The 22,450-nt window shown below is 34.6% G+C and overlaps 2 protein-coding genes across 2 annotated transcripts; both read left to right on the top strand.

Annotated features, from left to right (window-relative positions):
• The first annotated feature begins 3,570 nt into the window (after window positions 1-3,570).
• LOC111009563 (uncharacterized) lies at window positions 3,571-11,281 on the top strand. Its single transcript, XM_022282679.2, has 14 exons — window positions 3,571-3,804; window positions 4,722-5,101; window positions 5,961-6,135; window positions 7,089-7,172; window positions 7,251-7,492; window positions 7,607-7,826; window positions 8,092-8,171; window positions 8,257-8,341; window positions 9,104-9,235; window positions 9,334-9,447; window positions 9,545-9,592; window positions 9,928-10,012; window positions 10,594-10,650; window positions 10,768-11,281. The coding sequence occupies exons 2-14, from the start codon at window positions 4,881-4,883 to the stop codon at window positions 10,881-10,883; spliced, it is 1,659 nt and encodes a 552-aa protein (XP_022138371.1). The 5' UTR covers window positions 3,571-3,804; window positions 4,722-4,880; the 3' UTR covers window positions 10,884-11,281.
• Window positions 11,282-13,374: 2,093 nt separating this feature from the next.
• On the top strand, window positions 13,375-19,634 carry LOC111009564 (uncharacterized). The gene is made up of 9 exons (XM_088126329.1): window positions 13,375-13,513; window positions 13,765-13,787; window positions 14,125-14,221; window positions 14,837-15,030; window positions 15,457-15,632; window positions 17,486-17,660; window positions 18,598-18,681; window positions 18,760-19,001; window positions 19,116-19,634. The coding sequence occupies exons 1-9, from the start codon at window positions 13,375-13,377 to the stop codon at window positions 19,369-19,371; spliced, it is 1,386 nt and encodes a 461-aa protein (XP_087982455.1). The 3' UTR covers window positions 19,372-19,634.
• The last annotated feature ends 2,816 nt before the right edge of the window (window positions 19,635-22,450 follow it).

Genomic DNA, 22,450 nt, shown 5'->3' with positions numbered 1-22,450 from the left:
TCTTTTCCACCCATTAATTTGGTGGTTGCTTAGGCAGATGGCAATGGAGATGATGGTCCCTGCAGATGCCCCAAACCAAAAGGAACCTCCACACTCATTTTTCTCATGACGTCACCTTCTTTCTTATAATGCAAGTTCTTTTAACTTCTTCTTTTTATAATATATTTTTGCCTCTTTCTAATTTCTTTCCCCCACTTTATTTTTCTGTGACCCTCATAGAAAAAAAAAACAATAATAATAATGTAAGATTTGTAAAATGTACCATTCACAGCTCCTTCTTCTTTGTCCAATGAATTAATAAAGAAGTCTTTGTTCTTATAATTGTGTGTCACTTATTTTCTTTCGCTTGTTAGGTAAGGAAAGAGATAAAAGAAAAAGGTTAAAAAAAAAAGGCAAAAGGTTGCTAACTCTAAATGAATAGTTTTGAGATGGAGTTCAAGTCGTCGTCGTGGTTGTCTTCCCATTCACATCGTGTTGGTTATGAATTGGATAAAACTTAGATGTTTTTAATACGTATAAAAAACTGATGGACACCTATTTTATTTTTTCTCTATACTCATCTATCTTATTTGTCAATTTTTTTTAATGGTGATAAGTAAGAGATACCAATTCATAGAAATGCATCTAAAATTATAATAAAATTATTATTTTTATAAGACATTTTCCAATGCGTATAAATTAAATTATCTCTTCAAAAACAATTAGTATCATCTCAAACTACATTAATTTTTAAATCGGTTTGTTTGCAAAGGAAAACTTGAGATTGACTTAATAATATAAAACCAGGGAGAATAATTTTAATATCTTAATTGGTAAGATAAGAAAAACAATTACGAATTTGACACTTGTGGTTTGAACCTAGTTTTAAATTAGTTTAAATGCTTGAGAACCTGTAGTTTGTATTTAGTTTCAATTTGATACTTCTGATTTTGAAAGTTGCAATTTGACATTTAATCAACCATTACAAATCATCGAATATATCCTATATGTGACCTGCATGACAATGAATTAACACTTTGTTTCGAATTTTTTAGCAACCAAAAGATGATTTAAAGATTAAATTGCGAGAGTTATCCAAACTATACAAATCAAAATGAAAATTTCAAAATGAAATAATTTAAAGTATAAAAAATTAAATTCAAATGAAGTATAAACTACGAGACTGAATTGAAAATTAAAACAAATAATTGTATTGAATATAGGGCGAGTGGAGGTGACGGCGGAGAGAGGCGGCGATTGAGAATGGGAAGTGGGCTGACAGCGCAACCGCTGCATCTCCGGCAGACCTCAAGGCTTTGAAAATCCTTACCGGAATCCAACTGTTTCCCCACTCTCACTTATTCTCCTCACGCGCTCACCCCCTATTTCAATCTCTATCCGACGCCGTTTTGTTTTTTTTTTTTTTTGGGGGGGGGGGGGGGGGGGGGGTTTGCAAACACTTTGGTTATTTATATTTCATTTTCCATCCCTACTCCATTCTAAAGTCAATCTGCCTTTAATAATCATACAACTCACTTTTTGACTTTTTATTCTTATAAATTTAGTTCAAATGAGTAAAAAATTATTTTAATAGTATTGTGTACATATGGATTGTCAAAATATAACAAAAAAGTTTAAAATTTTAGTAAAATAATATAATTGTAAATTCAATATAGTCTATAAGATAAGATAATTTGATGGTTCAATTTTCACCTTCCAATTAGTTTGAACTTAAAATATATATAACAAAAAAAATTATAATTAACGTGTAACAACATTTTTGTAGAAAAGAAGGCTACAAATCATTGGTGGACAGCTAAAACATTCAGTTTTAGGGATAGAAAAATGTATTTCTCACCCTCACTCTTTGACTTTGTCATTGTCTATTTTTTTTGTATATTTATTTATTTATTTTTATCCATCCGATGAATATCTACTTATCCTTCTCCCTAAGCACGTAAATGACTACTAAAATTTATTATATTTGCATTAAATTCGAAATATGATAGAATTTTATGAGGTTGTTGAGCTTAAATATTTATATTTGGGGTAAGGTTTTCAATATATAATTAATTTTTTATCTTATTTCAACGCAAAAATTAATTGCTTGAAAAAAAAGGGAGTAAACACATGTAGCCACAATCTTATTAGGAAATTCTTTGATCTTATATTAATTATGAGAATAAAACTTATCGTCAATATTATGTGAGAGTAATATCCTTAAATATTGACATAATTGTAATTTACACACCCAATAAAAAGTTAATTATCAATAATGGGTACACAATTCATCTTATAGATTGATATGTTTATATGTATCAAGTAAAATCATACTTAAAAATACACCATTTAAGGGACCTTGATAAAAGTTTCTGTATAATTTAAAAGGCTAAATATAACATTATAAAAATAAACATGAAACTTAAAAGTTAGGATAAAATTCTAAGCATTGAATTAAGTATAGAACAATTATTTTTCGATGCATTTGATAATTAACATCAAGAACATACCATATTCTTTTTCTTCGTTTGAATATTACGTCATAAATAAAGAATTTAATATTAAAAAACCTATAAATCTTTTGTAAAGATACATTTATATTAGTTAAGCCGAACATATCTCAAATGGTAAAATACTTGGTCAAATGTGAGTAATAGATTAATTGGTTAAGTATCCTCAACTAAATGACATGTTTAAATTTCAACTCTCATATATGAGCGCAAGTACTAATGTAACGAATTTTCACCTAGACAAACTATAAAGGAGCGACTTGTGCAAGGGAAGACCTGTATAGAAGGAACAAACATTTTGAAGTTCAAGTTAGTTTGGGTTCGATCTAAGTCAGTCGGTTTCAGACAAAATTGCGTATCTGAGTCCTGAGAGTGAGTATCCTTTTATTGGCAGATGGAAGAGACAAGGCAGTTACGATCGTTCCGACATGCGATTATGTTGTTATATTGGTTGTCGATCCTGAGGTTGGCACTTTGAGAGTCTATGGATCATATAAGCAGTATGCTCAGTCTATGTGATAAGTCAGAACATGACGTTGTCTAAATTCATTGGGATAAACTTTTTGATCTCATAATTGGTTCACGTGGCATGTCAGATTTTACCCTCCAACACTCCACATATTATTGAACTAAAAAAACTGATAAAAATATATTACATCCATCCTAAAAATTAAATGTTTTAAAATTTCACCTCCACGCAACTAGAAAAAACTACTCTATGTACTAATAGAATTTGAGAATATATTTTTCTTGCCCATTGCATCTCAATTTCACAAATTATTATTGAAACTACAGAAAATAAATAAATAATTAAACCCGAACGTAAAATCCACGTATTTTCTGTTATATATCTCGCCCGAGACTATCGTGATAAATTGAAGACATCAATCTCGTCTTGATTAAAAACGAGAATAGGAGATTAATGGCAATAATAAATAATAGTAACTAAAAAAAAAAAAACACACAGAGTGAGAGTGGATTAGTGGGAAATAATGCGAAACAGCAAAATGAAAGAAAGGCACGAAGTCTACGCGTATAAAAAGCACTGATTCAGCTTTTTTATTTTTATTTTTTATTTTTTCCCAACACCAACAAAAGAAAAAAAAGAAAAAAAGCTAAAAGAAGAAAGAAAAAAAAGAGAAGAAAGAGGGAGAAGAATGGGGCATCCGAATCATGAAGACAGAGTGTTCCTCTTCTTCACTGCTGCTTCCTCACCCGAAATCGCGGCTCGTACATTCTCTCACTCTCTCCTCTAGGGTTTCGCTTCGCTTCTCTTTGCTAATTTCCTGCTCTTCCTTCATCGTCAAGTTCTACGGTACTCTCTCTCTTTTTCTCTTTTTCCGATGTCTAATTCTCCTTCAATGCCTGATTTGTTTTGTTTCTTTGAGTTTTATACTTGTTCGTTGCATTATCTGATCTACCTGGTTGGACGTTTCTGCTGGTATTGTGTTTGTTTGCTTTTAATTTCAGCCGATTGATCTGGTTTGGTTTTGATTTTGTTGAAATTCGATAGCTGGCTTGTTTTCTGTCAAATTGCGTGGAGAATGTGGATTGAGATTCTGTTTCCTGAATATATTGGTTGATCGGAGTTTTGAGGGAGAGTTTGGTGCTTGTTTTTCGTTTTCTGGCTGTTCTGTGACAATAAGCTCGTGAGAAAGAAGAGGATGTAGTTTTGGAGGATGTCGTTTCAAATTTCGAGAAAATAGGTGTTTGTGCGTCGAGATATTTGACGGATTTAAGTAAACTGGACTCTTTCGATGGATTGGACATCTGACTGGTCAATTATTTGGTGCAGTAGATACTATCTCAAGCATCATAGTTGTTGCTGGTCGTTTCTATATTTGAAATTACTTACACAGCATTAAAGTTTTGGTTACTATCTTCTAAGGGAGGCTTTCATTACATTCTGGCATAAACTGCAGCTGAGTTGATATATGGTCAGCAAATATTTTATGAGTTTGAAGTCTGCTGGCTGCAGGGCGCATTGCTCTGTAACACTAAGATGTTGAAAACTGCTCATCAGAAAGCTTTAAGGCTTGAAGAAGTTTATTCATTTATCAATGCCTTAACTATACACGACCGGAACACAATGATTTACGTTTTAGTGTCTTAAAAACATTGTATAGTTTTGTTGTTTTTTTTTTCATCTTCAGCAGTGATATCATAATTAGAGCCTTTTCTTATGAATAGTATTTATTTTCTTCTCATTGTTAGATTTTCTTTTCCATGCAGGAAATCACATTATCTAACCTACTGAAGACGCACTGCTCAATATATCTATGTTTCCTGTACCCAATGCATACTGGGTGAAACATGTCATACTTAGTTGTTGAATTAAAATGAACATTGGGAAGCGTGGTTTAAAATTTAGAATATTAGTTTCATGATATAATGGAGGCTACTAGGCGTTGGTTTAATAAGTTCAGATCGAAAGACAAGCCAAAGTCCTCAACAAATAAGGAGAGTACAGGCAATGCGAGAGATGCATCAAGAGCACCAACCAGTGAAGAGGTACCCTCAAATGTCACCAAGCAGAAGGTTGCAGCCGCCAAACAGTATATTGAAAACCATTACAAGAAGCAAATGAAGAGCTTGGAAGAAAGGAGGGAGAGGTTGGAATTGTTATAGTTTTTTAAAGTTGTGTGGGCACTGAAATTTGATTTTTGTGTCCCTGTCATTGTTCAATTTTCCTGCCCACCTTTTTACTTGTCGGTCTGCATTACCTCTCCTTTTGAGCCACCGTCAAGGCTTTTTTCACTGTCTGCATTCTTAAGCATATAATTTATTTTGGGGAAGGCATCCAATCACACACGTTTCTTTTAAGGTAGCCATTAGGTGTGAGCTATATATCTAGTTTGAGACACTGCCGTTTCCTATGCAATTCAAATATATACTGGTCTGAAATATGTCTTTTATTTTACTATTTAACGTTTTCACTTTTTGTGATTATATTTTTATAATGTCCTATAAAATAAGTGAAGTGTCTTGGTGAATCATCAAGAGAAAAATTTTATGCAAACAAAGAAATATTTTCAATATATATAAATATTTTGGTTTATATGCATCACTGATAACTGACTTCCAATATTATTACATGCATGGTTCTTGGTTGCATTCACCTCTAGATTCTCAAAACTTACCTGAAAAGTTATTTGTGGAGTTTAGTTTATTTTCCTATGGTATTATCTCCTCCTCCCTCTCGCTCTCTACTGCCTTTCCATCTTCTTGCAAAGTACTTCGTAACTCATGCTAAAATTGCTTGGCTTAGGTCTTAGTATTATTTGCTCAATCTTGTTCTACAGATGCTTTTCATTCCAGTTGCACACTTGCATCTTTAGGTCAGATTGTAGTTATTTCCTGGAAGCTAATTGAAGTCCTTGTCACCTTGGCAGTTTAGTTAATCTTTTATGTACTTTTTGAGTGTATTAATTTTTGTACCTTGGCGTAATGTTGTCATTGCTTTCTTTGCAGACGCCATGTACTAGAAAAGAAGTTGGCCGATGCTGAGGTCTCTCAAGAAGAGCAAAGTAACCTGCTTAAGCATCTAGAGAAGAAGGAAACAGAATATATGCGTCTTCAGAGGCATAAAATGGGTGCTGATGATTTTGAGCCACTAACAATGATAGGGAGGGGTGCTTTTGGAGAGGTATGAATACTCTCTTACATGAAAGTTTATCTTTTCTTGTTTGATTGTATGGCTGGAGCTGGTCAAATGTCAAAGTGAATGATAGTACCCTATCACTTATATCCTCTTATTTTTTCATATTACATTGGTGCATCTCCCCCACTTGGGGGTCCTCTGCAATAGTCCGGTTGGCAGTGAGATCTTGCTTGTAGTTTCCATTAACATTACTGTTCGATGATATGCAAGCAAATAGATGAAGTTAACATAAGTTTGACATTCATAGTGTGCTTGACTGGATTTCTGGTTTGAAGATCAATAAGGTTTGTAGCTCAGAGATGAATTAGCTAGAATATACTATTGTGCAGAGAGAGTGAATTATTGGCCTTTTAAGTATTTGGGCAGAGGAGGCCAGCCAATTTAGGAGATCTGACCTAAATTTTTTGAACCTAGTTTAGATTCTAGATTAAGCACAGCATGTTGGGACGTTTTTGTCCAATTGATGAGAGGTCCATTATTTAGGCGCTAATTAGAGATCAGGTGGACAGGACAAACTTGGTAATCACTGCCCTGACGCAGAAGATATGGAAAGAGGCAAATTAGAGGATTGTTGAAGGCAAGAGCAGTAATATCGTAGGTTTGGTCAGTCTATTTTGTGACTTCCCTTTGGTATTTGATCACAATAGAGTTCTATGTTGCTTTATTTTTAACCTTTGACCAATTGGAAAATTTTCTTGTAGAGATACCTTTCTCTGTGTTTAGGCATGGCCTCCTAGTCCCTCTAACCTTCTGTATCTCCTCTTTATTAATGGTTTTGTTTAATGTGGTTATCTCCTCTTTATTAATGGTTTTGTTTAATGTATGGGCTGAGAAGACATTTTTAGTGTCTGATGTCAGATTCATGGGGACAGTCTATGACAGTTTGTTAACTGATTGTTCATTCTTTGAGACACATTTCCCTTTTCATTGAGATACAGGTTAGAGTGTGTAGGGAGAAAGCAACTGGTCATGTATATGCCATGAAGAAGCTCAAAAAATCAGAGATGCTTCGAAGAGGCCAGGTATGCCTAGATTCTGATTATAGACACTTCATACGGTTTTGGTCACTATTTTGTTGAATGCGCGTAATTTGGCTATAGGTTGAACATGTGAAAGCTGAAAGGAACCTATTGGCAGAGGTTGACAGTAATTGTATTGTAAAGCTGTACTGCTCTTTCCAAGATGAAGAATATTTGTATCTTATTATGGAATACTTACCTGGGGGAGACATGATGACTTTATTGATGAGGAAAGATACTCTAACAGAAGACGAGGCCCGATTTTATGTCGGCGAGACAGTTTTAGCTATCGAGTCAATCCATAAACATAATTATATTCATAGGTTAATGTTTCCTGCTTACTTTATTTTGTAATCTGAGAAATTCCATTGCATTGTTTTTGTAGGGGCACATATGTCGTTCTTGAGAGTGACCCTTATTTTCTGTACACTTTGCAGAGATATCAAGCCTGATAACTTGCTTCTTGACAAGGATGGCCATATGAAATTATCAGATTTTGGATTATGTAAACCATTAGATTGTAGTAACCTCCAAGAAAAGGATTTCTCCCAGGGAAATAACCTTAGTGGAGCTCTTCAAAGTGATGGGCGCCCTGTGCCATCAAAACGCACACAACAGGAACAACTACAGCATTGGCAAAGGAACAGGAGGATGCTTGTAAGTAGTTCAATATCATGTATGGTGGATCCGTAATTACTTTACATTAGTCACTTGTAAACTGGTGAACCAAAGTTATCCTTTGCTTGGTCCTGATTGACCTTGGATTTGGGCAATTATTTTAGGGGTTGGGTTTTTTTTTTTCCTTCTCTCTCTCTCTCTAGTGAAGTTCTCATTTTAAACTTTTACAACCACATATCTTACTGCAAGGATTTTGTTGCTTACCTGAATTTTTTATTTGACATCAAGGTGATTTGTGATGCAGGCTTATTCTACTGTTGGAACTCCAGATTATATTGCTCCAGAAGTTTTGCTGAAGAAAGGATATGGAATGGAATGTGATTGGTTAGCATCTTAAATTCTGCTCAATCACGTTTATCTTGACGTTTCAAGAGAACATGCCAATGACATTTTGCTAAAAATACTTCAGGTGGTCACTTGGTGCCATCATGTATGAAATGCTTGTGGGATATCCACCGTTTTACTCAGATGAGCCAATGTCAACTTGTAGGAAGGTAATATGGAACTAGTTTCAAATTATGCTTATTGTTCTCGATTTCTTAACATAAATGAAAATCAATATTCTTACGAAGTACATCATATGTGTGTTGGTCCACACTAACTGGATGAGAATGGATTTGTGGAAGAATAAGAAAGAAAGCCAACCAAAATAAAACAGGTAGAAAATAGAATATAACTTCTCATATTAATATTTACTGAAGTTATTTTAGTATCAGAATTAAAATGAGAAGATTAATATGGGTGTTACTAACTTAATTTTTGATTGGTACAAGACTCGAACAATGTAGTGAAGCAAAATGTTAAAATAAAAATTGGAATTGTCAAGAAGAATGAATAAATGGGAGACTGATAAGTCCAATTACTATTTTGGATAAAATTCATGTAAAAATTATGCTTTACTTGAAGTAAATAATAGTTAGAAGAATGGGGAGAATAATATTCATTCATTCATTATAATTCCTAGCATGTAAACAGAGCCTTAACTTTCTTATTTTATTACCTAGAGACAGGAAACTGGCACACTTATGATGCTCGAGGCCTTAAAGGGACATGGTCTAATTTAAACAAATCATTCTATAATCTGTAGCTTAGTTAATTATTTAGGAATTGAATATTTTTCTTCTGACATGGTGTAATTTGGATAAATCATCTCTAATGTGTAGCTTAGTTATTTTGGAATTGACTATTTTTTCTTCTGATTTGATATTTTTTTCACACTGTTTCCTAAACAATTTCTTCTTTCACCTATGGTTCAGATAGTTAATTGGAGAACTCACTTGAAATTTCCAGAAGAAGCAAAACTCTCTCCAGAAGCGAAGGATTTAATTAGTAAACTCTTGTGCAATGTTGAACAAAGGCTTGGGACCAAGGGTGCAGATGAAATAAAGGTGGTGTGGTGTGTTCTGATTTTGATTATCATTAACATATTAAATTCCTAAAATACTGATAATTAACTTATTGGTTGATTTGGCTTTATTATTTATAGGCGCACCCATGGTTCAAGGGCATTGAGTGGGACAAGTTGTACCAAATGAAAGCTGCATTTATTCCTGAGGTCAATGATGAATTGGATACTCAAAATTTTGAGAAGTTTGAAGAGGTATATGAGTAATTCATTTTCCATATATATGATTGAACCACTTCTGCTACCCTTGTGCTAACTTGTTCTATCTATCTAATTATGGATGGTGTGATAGACTGAAAACCAAATCCAGACATCGTCAAAATCAGGTCCATGGAGAAAGGTTAGTTTGTCAGGCTCCTGATCATGTATCATTTGTTTCTTGCAAACCATTGGAATTGCTCTTTTTCCTGTTGTGGCTTATGTTATCAAATCCATTTTTTTGGGAATTAGCTGAAGATATTTGATAAGATTTCTGGGTTTTATTTAGCCTTTTGTCATTTGTTTTCCAGGGTTTTTAGATGATGTAATTATTTTTTTAAAGAAACGAAAAGAAAAGAAATTGAAATGACAGCTATTTAGTACAGACATTCATTGACCTGCAAATCACTTATAGGACATTGCTAAGTGCTAACTAATATGCTGCCCATTTGCTGATTACATTGCTGTTTAATGCAGATGCTGTCATCGAAGGATATCAATTTTGTGGGCTATACGTACAAAAACTTTGAAATCATTGATGATAATCAATTGCCTGGAATCGGTATCTCTCTGCACACCTTTCACAAAATTTCTCTCTTTGTAGTTTGGCTCGTTATTATATTACATGCATGGAGGAGAGAATCTTTTTGCTTCCCGCCCCCACTTCCCATAAACCAAAGAACCATATATTTGTCCTCATTACCTGGGGTAATGCACGTTGATGCTATGTAAGTTGTTTTGATTGGTTGTCTTTGTTTCTCATTGCAACTTTTCTTAATATTTTCTGGGGAAATGATTGTTTAGTCGAGTCATAGTTATATATTTGGAAAGGTAGATTATGTTGACAAATGGCTTATGACTTCCATCTTTGTTTTCTCTAATTAATGACTCAACAATGTTCAATTATAGCCCAAAAAATTTAGGGTTAACTGTTAAGGTACATATTGTTTGTCTAGTTCATGCATAGCTAGCTAAATGTGATAACTTGTGACAAAAATGTGTAGCACGAAAATGTCTGCTGTTATTACATGAAATGCCCTCTCCGCTATCATAATTTTATTTTGGAAATATTGTCTTTTTCGACATTTTCATGGTCGCTTTTAATCCTCTTACGCCAGTTGTCTGTGGCCTTCTATTTGACAGCTGAATTAAAGAAGAAGAGTGCGAAATCTAAAAGACCTTCCATCAAATCTCTTTTTGGTAACTTTCAAGCCCTTAAGAAGCCTTCATTTTCTGGTTACTGCCATTCCGTATTCTTTCTTGAATTTGCTTCATTAATGTCCTTTTTAAGTTAATTATTTTGTTCTCCAACCACAGATAACGAATCTGCAATGGCGACCAATCAACCCGTTCAAGGTAGCTTTTTGAAACTCTTGCCTCCCCAACTAGAAGTCCCCGAGAAACCGATGAGCGCCAACGAAAAGTGTTCATGATTTTAGCCCGTTTGCCGGAGTTACTTCCAAGGAACAATCATGCCTTCTGGTGAGAGACTGCGTTTTGTTTAACTGCTGCTTTGCATATTTGGGTAAATTTTGGACCGAAGATTTTAGAGGGCAAAGGCCTAATTTATTGGAAGTGATAAAAGACAATCAAATATTGGCTCTGTAAAATATTTCCATGGAGGTATAGGTTCTTTCAAAACTCAAACTCAAACTTTGACTTGTTCTTATTCTTTCCTTCTATTTATTTTCAACCCCTCTTGCAAGATGCAAATTTCCTCTGTTCAATTCTAGCATTACTATTCCTGTAATTAACTCACTGTTGTTGATAGTTGTATCATATTTTACATATGGAAATTTTAGATTCATATAAAGATATTCAAGTTTGTATTTTTCTTTCTGTTTTCTCTTTCAGCCTCAATTCATTAGTTCATAACTTCCATTATTCACTTGATTCAGTTCTTTCGAAAGTTTCATTCGAGTTCCTTTGCCTTGCTTAAATTTTATTATTATTATTTTTTTTTACCAAATTCAACTGTAATGTTAGACAAGGATTATTAGTAAATGTTTCACTTGTGAACAAGGATTAAAATTAAAATTTAAATATAGGGACAAATTATTAATTTAACTTATTTTAGTGTTGTAAGGGTAAAATATTAAGGGTATTAAGGAGTTCCATCTGTTTTGATTTTCACTAAAATTATTGGAATTCTAATAATAATAAAATCTTATTTACTTATATTTAATTGGATACAATGTGTTGAAACGTAATTGGGAGAGGTCAATTGTACTGAGCTAATGTCGGCGTGACACTAACGTACTACATGTTTAATACTTGAAAAAGTTGTAATATTGAATAATATTAATGGGATATTGACACGAATAACTGACCTAGCAAAGTTATTATTTAATTTAAAAAACTGTGAAATTACATTGGTGCCCCTTCCCTCCTCCATTTTATCCATCCTTATTCTTGTTGTTCAATTTTCTCTTCTTCTAATTTTCGGTCTCCATTTTTGTCGATTTCTTCCGATTTCTTGAAATATTAAATAATTAATTAAAATAATTTAATTTAATTAAATATCATATATTTAATAAATCATATTCAAAAGCTCCTCTAAAAATAGTTTTGACGTGCATCATATCTGGATTAATGTGTTATTTAACACTCTTGCGGACATCTTCAAACAGGTCGGTGATAAAATGTTCTTGGCAGTTGACAACGTATTCCGACGTGAGGAAACTTATACTTATTACAATTATTATAGTTTTTCTAAATAAGAATACCGCCTCCAACACAGTGAATTTGTGAAACGTTCTTCCAGTAAAGGAATTTCTATTGATGGTATAAACCTTTGCAGCAGCAAGCTTTAAGATGGTCATATTACTACACTTTTATTGCGGTTTCTTCATTTTTTTCCATTAGCAATATAATATAATATATAATTCTTTAAAAATTTGAAAAAAAAAAGAAGAAAAGAAAAATATATTCCCATCCAATAAGACTGGATAACTAAGCAGTTAGCACTCTAACTACATTACATTACTCTAATACATTACGTTAATCTAATACCATCAGCTATATAAACGAAGCCCCCCTCCTTCCTTCCTCACTCACTCACCAGCAAAAATGGAGCAAGCAGGTTTATCATCGGGGACCGGCATGGGAAGCGGCTCTAGCTCTCCACCAGAGGCCTTCCGAAACTATCAAGAACATAATATAATACGTGAGTGCGAACTCTTGATGTCGAACAGAAAGCTTCAACAGGAGCTGGATGACCTGAACGTCAATACCTCAAAGAAGGTCAGAAGCCTTGAAGAGAAGCTTGCTGAAACGCAACAAGAACTAGAACGTGAAAAAAAGGAGTCGAAGGAAGTTAGACGGTTAATGCTGGATCTTGTGAAAGATCGTGACGTACTAATTACCAAGTTGAAGGATGAGGTCAAAGAACTGAGTACTCAGAATTTCAAGCTGTTGGAGAGGAAGAAGATTGAAGACCTTGGAAAGAGCAGCGCCGAACCTAAAATGAAGAACTAATCGCTGCTGAAGGGTGGGTTTGTTTTTTGATTGATTCTGGTTATTGAAAAGTGTATTTGATCCTGATCGGTCAAGTATATGAATAAAGCAGTTTTTTCCTTTCCTTATCTTCTGAAACTTCTTTAATTCAATGCATTAATAATATTCTCCCCTCCCCGATTTTTTCTCCCCCCTCCCTTTCCGCTCTAGCCGCCGCCGAGTAGGTGAGGTCAAAGAAAATTGAATACTAATTGAATCTGTGTTTTTAGATTTATGTTTTCGGATCAATAACTAGTTAGTTATCTCGGCTACTATTTACGGACTGATCTATAAGCAGAGGGCACCAATTTCGAACCGTAGGATTCTCGTTGGCTTTGCTTCTCCCAATTTTCTCAGCAAATAATTTTCTCGGGAAACAAATTCCAAATACCACAGAGAAATTCAGTGGATCATACACGAAATTCAAATATGACGGATTACGACGGGAGAAACGAAGGTAATGGAGAAGACGCCGACCATTATGGCGATGGTTTTTCTCCCCAAGCTCGTGGCGGCAGCCATGGTGGCCACGATTCTCACAGCGATTCAAAACCTCATGTCTTTTCATGTATGCATAATTCATTTGTTGTTTTACTGTTCTGCTTTGATTTTGGGAATCGATGATGGTATCTTCACTTCCAATTCAAGTTTATTGTCCTACTCTGCAAGATCGAAACATCATCTTTTAAGTTAATTCTCGGAGCTGAGACTTTTATTTATTTTTTCAATTGGAAGACAGTGATTTAGTTTGAGGTTGGGCAATTTGGTGGATAGTAGGAATTGGATCTGTTTCGGCTATGTACATTTAAATGTGTCTAGTTCCTGGGGCTGACATTGTAAAGGTCTGATGGAATGAAATTTCCTTATTATAACCATTTCTTTTTGTTACACTTCTGCACCCCCTCCAAATAGGTCTTCTTAGACTTATATGGCCTACAAGCTATGTGATTACGTGTTGTAATATAGGTTAGTTATTTCTATTACTTTCTGTCTCTGGTATATATATATATATATATTTTTTTTTTTTTTTACCTTACAATATGATTATTGTTATGATTGTTTCTTGCTTTGTCCAAACAAATTGCTAAAGCAATGCAATGTTCCTGTAAAATAACTTTTTCTTGTTTATTCGGTAGGTGTATGCTATTCCTATGTTAGTGTATCTATGAGAATCTGCAGTTAAATTTACTTTCTGATTCCAAATGCTCTCACAAAACACATGGTTCATGGAATGAAGAAAATATCGTGAATGCCATTCTTTTGCAGCATGGTTCTTGTGAGTGCTATTCTGAAACATCATCCTTTTTTTTTGGATCATCTAGAACAAATGAAACAAAAGAGCTTTCATAGAAGAGGAAAGATTTCTCGTTTTTTTGTGGGTTGAAATTTGTTTTCAAAGCTGCTACTTGGTTTAAACTCAACAAGTTTTTTAAGCCTTTCTTGTATTCTCTTCCTTAGCTTCGGTTGAGACTTTCCTCCCCCCTCTATTATATTTCATTTTATGAATGATATAGTTTCTTCAAAATCTTACCGATGTACTATTCTTTCGAGTGTTATACTTGTTCGGTGCATTATCTGATCTACCTGGTTGGATGTTTCTGCTGGTATTGTGTTTGTTTGCTTTTAATTTGAGCCGATTGATCTGGTTTGGTTTTGATTTTGTTGAAATTCGGGAGTTGGCTTGTTTTCTGTCAAATTGCGTGGAGAATGTGGATTGAGATTTTGTTTCTTGAATATATTGGTTGATCGGAGTTTTGAGTGAGAGTTTGGTGCTGTTTTTTATTTTTGTTTTCTGACTGTTTTGGGACAATAAGCTTGTGATAAAAGAAGAGTATGTAGTTTTGGAGGATGTTGTTTCAATTTTAGAGAAAATTGGTGTTTGTGCGTCAAGATATTGGACGAGCTGGACTCTTTGGATGGATTGGACATCTGACTGGTCAATTATTTGGTGCAGTAGATACTATCTCAAGCATCATAGTTGTTGCTGGTCGTTTCTATATTTGGAATTACTTACACAGCATTGAAATTATGGTCAGGCAATATTTTCTGAGTTTGAAGTCTGCTGGTTGCAGGGCGCATTGCTCTGTAACATTAAGTTGTTGAAAACTGCCCATCAGAAAGCTTGGAGGCTTGAAGAAGTTTATTCATTTATCAATGCCTTAACTATAGACGACTGGCATGGAATGATTTGCGTTTTAGTATCTTAAAAACATTGTATTGTTTTGTTGTTTCTTTTTATCACCAGCAGTGATTTAATAATTTAGAGCCTTTTCTTATGAATAGTATTTATTTTCTTCTCATTGTTAGATTTTCTTTTCCATGCAGGAAATCACATTATCTAACCTACTGGAGACGTACTGCTCTATATATCCATGTTTCCTGTACCCACTACGTGTTGGGTGAAACGTGTCATACTTGGTTGTTGAATTAAAATGAACATTTGGAAGTGTGGTTTAAAATTTAGCATATTAGTTTCATGATAGTTGGTTTAATAAGTTCAGATCGAAATAGAACCCAAAGTCCTCAACAAATAAGGAGAGTACAGGCAATGGGAGAGATACATCAAGAGCACCAACCAGTGAAGAGGCACCCTCAAATGTCACCAAGCAGAAGGTTGCAGCCGCCAAACAGTATAATGAAAACCATTACAAGAAGCAAATGAAGAGCTTGGAAGAAAGGAGGGAGAGGTTGGAATTGTTATAGTTTTTTTAAGTCGTCTGGACAGTGAAATTTGATTTTTGTGTCCTGTCATTGTTTCATTTTCCTGCCCACCTTTTTACTTGTTGGTCTGCATTACCTCTCCTTTTGAGCCACTGTCAAGGCTTAAGGCTTTTTTCACTGTCCACATTCTTATGCATATAACTTATTTTGGGGAAGGCATCTATTTTCAATATGTACAAAATATTTTAGCTTACACGCTTCACTGATAACTGACTCCCAATATTATTACATGCATGGTTCTTGGTTCCATTCACCTCTAGATTCTCAAAACTTACCTGAAAAGTTATCTGTGGAGTTTAGTTTATTTTCCTATGTTATTATCTCCTCCTCCTCCCTCTCTCTACTGCCTTTCCATCTTCTTGCAAAGTACTTCGTATTTCGTAACTAATGCTAAAATTGCTTGGCTTAGGGCCTAGTATTCTTTGCTCAATCTTGTTCTACAGATGCTTTTCATTCCAGTTGCACAGTTGCATTTTTAGGTCAGATTGTAGTTCTTTCCTGGAAGCTAATTGAAGTCCTTGTCACCGTGGCAGTTTAGTTAATCTTCTATGTACTTGTTGAGTGTATTAATTTTTTTACCTTGGCATAATGTTGTCATTGCTTTCTTTGCAGACGCCATGTACTAGAAAAGAATTTGGCCGATGCTGAGGTCTCTCAAGAAGAGCAAAGTAACCTGCTTAAGCATCTAGAGAAGAAGGAAACGGAATATATGCATCTTCAGAGGCATAAAATGGGTGCTGATGATTTTGAGCCACTAACAATGATAGGGATGGGTGCTTTTGGAGAGGTATGAATACTTTCTCTTACATGAAAGTTTATCTTTTCTTGTTTGATTGTATGGCTGGAGCTGGTCAAACTGGTCAACCGTCAAAGTGAACGATAGTACCCTATCACTTATATCCTCTTAATTTTTTCCTATTACATGGGTGTGTAAGGAATCTCCTTACGATTCTTGGTATTAAAATGGCAAAGAAGATTAACAGTCAACCAACCTATTCGAGAGGGTTGGGAGCTCTCCCCCTACACCGACTTCCTCTAATTAACCAAAATGATAATTGCCTTCCTCCCTAAGCAACACTCCCTTTTATACCCCTAGACATCATGTACCCCTCTCTTGGGACCCATAGACGGATCCCAAACAAACTAACTCCCACGTATATTCTCCCTTCTACCCCTCCTAGTATATACATTCACAATTGGAGGCCTTACATCACCCTCCCCATCAAGATTCACCTTGTCCCCATGGTGAGTATTAGGAAAAAAAGTCGCATAAAAGTCTGGAAACTGCAGCTTCAGCTCCCTTTTATACCCCTAACACTGTCAGACTCGGTGTTAGGTGAATCATCAAGAGAAAAATTTTATGCAAACAAAGAAATATTTTCAATATATATAAATATTTTGGTTTATACGCATCACTGATAACTGACTTCCAATATTATTACATGCATGGTTCTTGGTTGCATTCACCTCTAGATTCTCAAAACTTACCTCGAAAGTTATTTGTGGAGTTTAGTTTATTTTCCTATGGTATTATCTCCTCCTCCCTCTCGCTCTCTACTGCCTTTCCATCTTCTTGCAAAGTACTTCGTAACTCATGCTAAAATTGCTTGGCTTAGGTCTTAGTATTATCTGCTCAATCTTGTTCTACAGATGCTTTTCATTCCAGTTGCACACTTGCATCTTTAGGTCAGATTGTAGTTCTTTCCTGGAAGCTAATTGAAGTCCTTGTCACCTTGGCAGTTTAGTTAATCTTTTATGTACTTTTTGAGTGTATTAATTTTTGTACCTTGGCGTAATGTTGTCATTGCTTTCTTTGCAGACGCCATGTACTAGAAAAGAAGTTGGCCGATGCTGAGGTCTATCAAGAAGAGCAAAATAACCTGCTTAAGCATCTAGAGAAGAAGGAAACGGAATATATGCGTCTTCAGAGGCATAAAATGGGTGCTGATGATTTTGAGCCACTAACAATGATAGGGAGGGGTGCTTTTGGAGAGGTATGAATACTTTTTCTTACATGAAAGTTTATCTTTTCTTGTTTGATTGTATGGCTGGAGCTGGTCAAACGTCAAAGTGAATGATAGTACCCTATCACTTATATCCTCTTATTTTTTCATATTACATTGGTGCATCTCCCCCACTTGGGGGTCCTCTGCAATAGTCTGGTTGGCAGTGAGATCTTGCTTGTAGTTTCCATTAACATTACTGTTCGATGATATGCGAGCAAATAGATGAAGTTAACATAAATTTGACATTCAGTGTGTGCTTGACTGGATTTCTGGTTTGAAAATCAATAAGGTTTGTAGCTCAGAGATGAATTAGCTAGAATATACTATTGTGCAGAGAGAGTGAATTATTGGCCTTTTAAGTATTTGGGCAGAGGAGGCCAGCCAATTTAGGAGATCTGACCTAAATTTTTTGAACCTAGTTTAGATTCTTGGGACGTTTTTGTCCAATTGATGAGAGGTCCATTATTTAGGCGCTAATTAGAGATCAGGTGGACAGGACAAACTTGGTAATCACTGCCCTGACGCAGAAGATATGGAAAGAGGCAAATTAGAGGATTGTTGAAGGCAAGAGCAGTAATATCGTAGGTTTGGTCAGTCTATTTTGTGACTTCCCTTTGGTATTTGATCACAATAGAGTTCTATGTTGCTTTATTTTTAACCTTTGACCAATTGGAAAATTTTCTTGTAGAGATACCTTTCTCTGTGTTTAGGCATGGCCTCCTAGTCCCTCTAACCTTCTGTATCTCCTCTTTATTAATGGTTTTGTTTAATGTGGTTATCTCCTCTTTATTAATGGTTTTGTTTAATGTATGGGCTGAGAAGACATTTTTAGTGTCTGATGTCAGATTCATGGGGACAGTCTATGACAGTTTGTTAACTGATTGTTCATTCTTTGAGACACATTTCCCTTTTCATTGAGATACAGGTTAGAGTGTGTAGGGAGAAAGCAACTGGTCATGTATATGTCATGAAGAAGCTCAAAAAATCAGAGATGCTTCGAAGAGGCCAGGTATGCCTAGATTATGATTATAGACACTTCATACGGTTTTGGTCACTATTTTGTTGAATGCTCGTAATTTGGCTATAGGTTGAACATGTGAAAGCTGAAAGGAACCTATTGGCAGAGGTTGACAGTAATTGTATTGTAAAGCTGTACTGCTCTTTCCAAGATGAAGAATATTTGTATCTTATTATGGAATACTTACCTGGGGGAGACATGATGACTTTATTGATGAGGAAAGATATTCTAACAGAAGACGAGGCCCGATTTTATGTTGGCGAGACAGTTTTAGCTATCGAGTCAATCCATAAACATAATTATATTCATAGGTTAATGTTTCCTGCTTACTTTATTTTGTAATCTGAGAAATTCCATTGCATTGTTTTTGTAGGGGCACATATGTCGTTCTTGAGAGTGACCCTTATTTTCTGTACACTTTGCAGAGATATCAAGCCTGATAACTTGCTTCTTGACAAGGATGGCCATATGAAATTATCAGATTTTGGATTATGTAAACCATTAGATTGTAGTAACCTCCAAGAAAAGGATTTCTCCCAGGGAAATAACCTTAGTGGAGCTCTTCAAAGTGATGGGCGCCCTGTGCCATCAAAACGCACACAACAGGAACAACTACAGCATTGGCAAAGGAACAGGAGGATGCTTGTAAGTAGTTCAATATCATGTATGATGGATCCGTAATTACTTTTCATTACTCACTTGTAAACTGGTGAACCAAAAGTTTTCCTTTGGCTTGGTTCTGGTTGACCTTGGAGTCGGGCAATTCTTTTAGGGGTTGGGTTGTTTTTTTTTTTCCTTCTCTCTCTCTCTCTAGTGAAGTTCTCATTTTAAAGAAAGATCCTCTCTCATTCTTGTGTTTGTTTACCTTTATTCTAAGTGGTAAAGATTGTTTGCTAATCTGTAATCTTAGCTACAATGGATATAGCTTCAACTCTCTTCTAATTCTTCCTCTTCTTGTCTCCTAAACTTTTAACTTGTTGAATCTTGGCACTATTTTTCAAATGGGTTTGTTATTTACTTTTTTTTTTCTTTTTTAGGAATTTTTTGTTTTGTATTTTTCCAATTTCTCGGCAGTGCAGGCAGAACTTGGGAAATGGACTAGATTTACTAAATTGAGTGGGTTCGGTTGGTTGGGTCGGTTTTTCTTAAGTATGAAATCGAAAGATGATTAGTTGGTTTGGGTTGGTTTTGTTGGGTGGTTGGCTTGGTCTGATTTTCAAAACTTTGGTTTTGGTGTCGATTTTTCGCAAAACCAATTTAGTTAGGGCACAGAAATGAACCTCAGAAATGTCTAGGAACCTAAAACTAGAACTGTTATCGTTTTCTTTTGTGGAAAGAAAAGAATATGTGCTTTCTTAAAAATTAAAAAAAAAAATCTATTATTTTCCCAGTGACAGAATTGGAGGTTTCAGCAATTGATTTTTATGTTTAAAATATCGTGGGGTTTTGTCCTTTTTTCTTTATAGTAATTGATATTTAATTTATGAAATTGAAGAATGATACGAAGGAAAATTTTAAAAAAGAAATGAAAGATATGTAGCTTATTTCGAATAAAACGAGAGAAGGCGCTTTACTGAAAGGTGTGTTTTTTTTTTCTTTTCCATATAATTGAAAATAAAAAATTATTTGTTTACTCAAAATAATAATTGAAAACTTGCATCTAAGAAGCAAATGGAAATATAATCATAATGTTTTATCATTATTTACAAATACTCAGTAACAGTGTAATTATGTGGTAATGTCACAAGAATTTGAACTTTCAACTTTAAGAATTCTTAGTTTATTTTAATATTGGCCGTGAAGATTTGAATTTATTTATTTTAGTGACAAAATTTCTAATAAACTTATGTTACATTATTCAATTATTTATATTATATAATATAATATAATTAAAACAAATTAACCATTTATTTTACATATTGGTAAAGATAAAAGGAGATGGACCCATGCTGAATATGGCATTCGCCACGCTTCGAATTTTAGAGCTAGTTTGCTAAAATGGGCTTGAAGATAATGGAGGAGGGGTTTGAAAACAAAATATCTAATTTGATTCTAAATTTGTGGTTTTAAAGTTAATTGCGTTATTTTATTTTCTTTTTAAATTTCCAAAACATTTATTTTAGTCTTTTATTATATAGGTTTATCATTAGTCATGTTTCATCAAGTTCGTGACCAAATTTCGATTTTAAAATTTTTAAAATCTTATATTAGAGCCAAATTTCAATCTTAGGCCCTATAAATTATGGATCCATCACGCTTCCGCTACACGAGTCTGATTTTTTATAATTAAATATGATTTTAAACATTTAAGTTGATGTGATATATGTTGGATAATTTAATTAATATTTAAGTGAATTAATTGGGAGATTCATGCACTCCAAATAACTTAATATCTTTTTAAGTTTATATCCAAGCAAAGTTTCAAGATATATTTGTCCTATTCGGTAGAACCGGTGAACTACACTTAGCTTCTGGATAGATGTGTGGGATAGAGGGCACGTGGTACCTATTGACTATTGCCCCCCTTCTCATCTTCTTTGAGATCACTGTGTGAACGGAAGGTAGGAAGAAGGGATAGAGGTCCGATGAATTTTGACTAGTAAAATATAATCGAATGAATAAATGTCGTCCATGCCAATGATCGAGTATGACATATGAGTCCAGACCTTTATGTAGCTTACTTGCACCAGCCTCTCTGAAAAATTCCTCATTTTTCTCTACCATCCAGTTTTTGCATTTTTCATAAAGCATCGGTAAAGGTCAATAATACCGACGCCGGAGAAATTACGTGTCGCTGTAACTCTAAATTTTTGCAGTGATGGTCTGATGAATCTAAGGGAAAATATAGTAAATCAAGAAGGTGGTCTGGTCTGAAGCGGAGTTCCCCAACAGCATAGAGCTCGGGAAGCTCGAACCCGGCCAAGATCTGAACCACTACTAGACTAGACTAGTCTGGGTGACGTAGTGATTATTTCTATTAGTTGTGATGCGAACATCCATTTACTTATGAGATTAAAAAATCCCGCTCTTAGGTTCAAGAATTTTGGTCAGATCCCCCAAATTGGATGGGTTCCTCTGCCCAAATACTAAAGCCAATAGTTCACTCGCTCTACACGAGAGGTATATGCCTGAATGCCTCTGGTTAATTCATCTTCAAACCAGAAATAAAACAATTAGGTTCTTCGCTATACAGTAGCACGACTGGTTGCCAGAGCTCGTCGAACGGGTTGTTCTTCGGGTTCCGGTCAAACACGTTAGGTTATTCTTCATAGACGCATTTTTTACAAATCGCCATTGAAGGATTTTTTGAAAATTAGGACTGGTTAAACGTATATGGGAGGATTTTATGAGAGAAACAGTTTCTATGCCTAATGTACGTTCAAAATCTTTTTGCTCCCTAAATAAGTTCGATATTGGATTGAAACATAATGTTTAAATTATCTCTCCTACGTCTGACATAGTAGAATTTAAATTCTATTTTAGTTTATGAACTTTCCATATTTTTGTACTTAAATTTTCAAATCTTTCGTTGTTTTGGTTTTTAAGTACTAAGGAAATCTTCCTTACACACCGTGTACCCGCTCCACATTTGAATGCATATAGAGTTTTGTAAAGAGAAAAATATAATATATTTTTTCTTCTAATTTATTTAAATATAATATAATATATATATACAAGTGACTAGCAATACTAAATTAATAATTGATTAACCACGGAACAAACACTCTTGAGTTCGATCTTAGTATGGAGGATCGAGCTA

Source organism: Momordica charantia, assembly GCF_013281855.1.
Source record: "Momordica charantia cultivar OHB3-1 chromosome 7 unlocalized genomic scaffold, Mcharantia_2.0 BLBB01000007.1, whole genome shotgun sequence".
Taxonomy (NCBI): Eukaryota; Viridiplantae; Streptophyta; class Magnoliopsida; order Cucurbitales; family Cucurbitaceae; genus Momordica; species Momordica charantia.
Note: the sequence above shows the minus strand (reverse complement) of the source record. Positions and strands in the feature narration are given on the sequence as shown.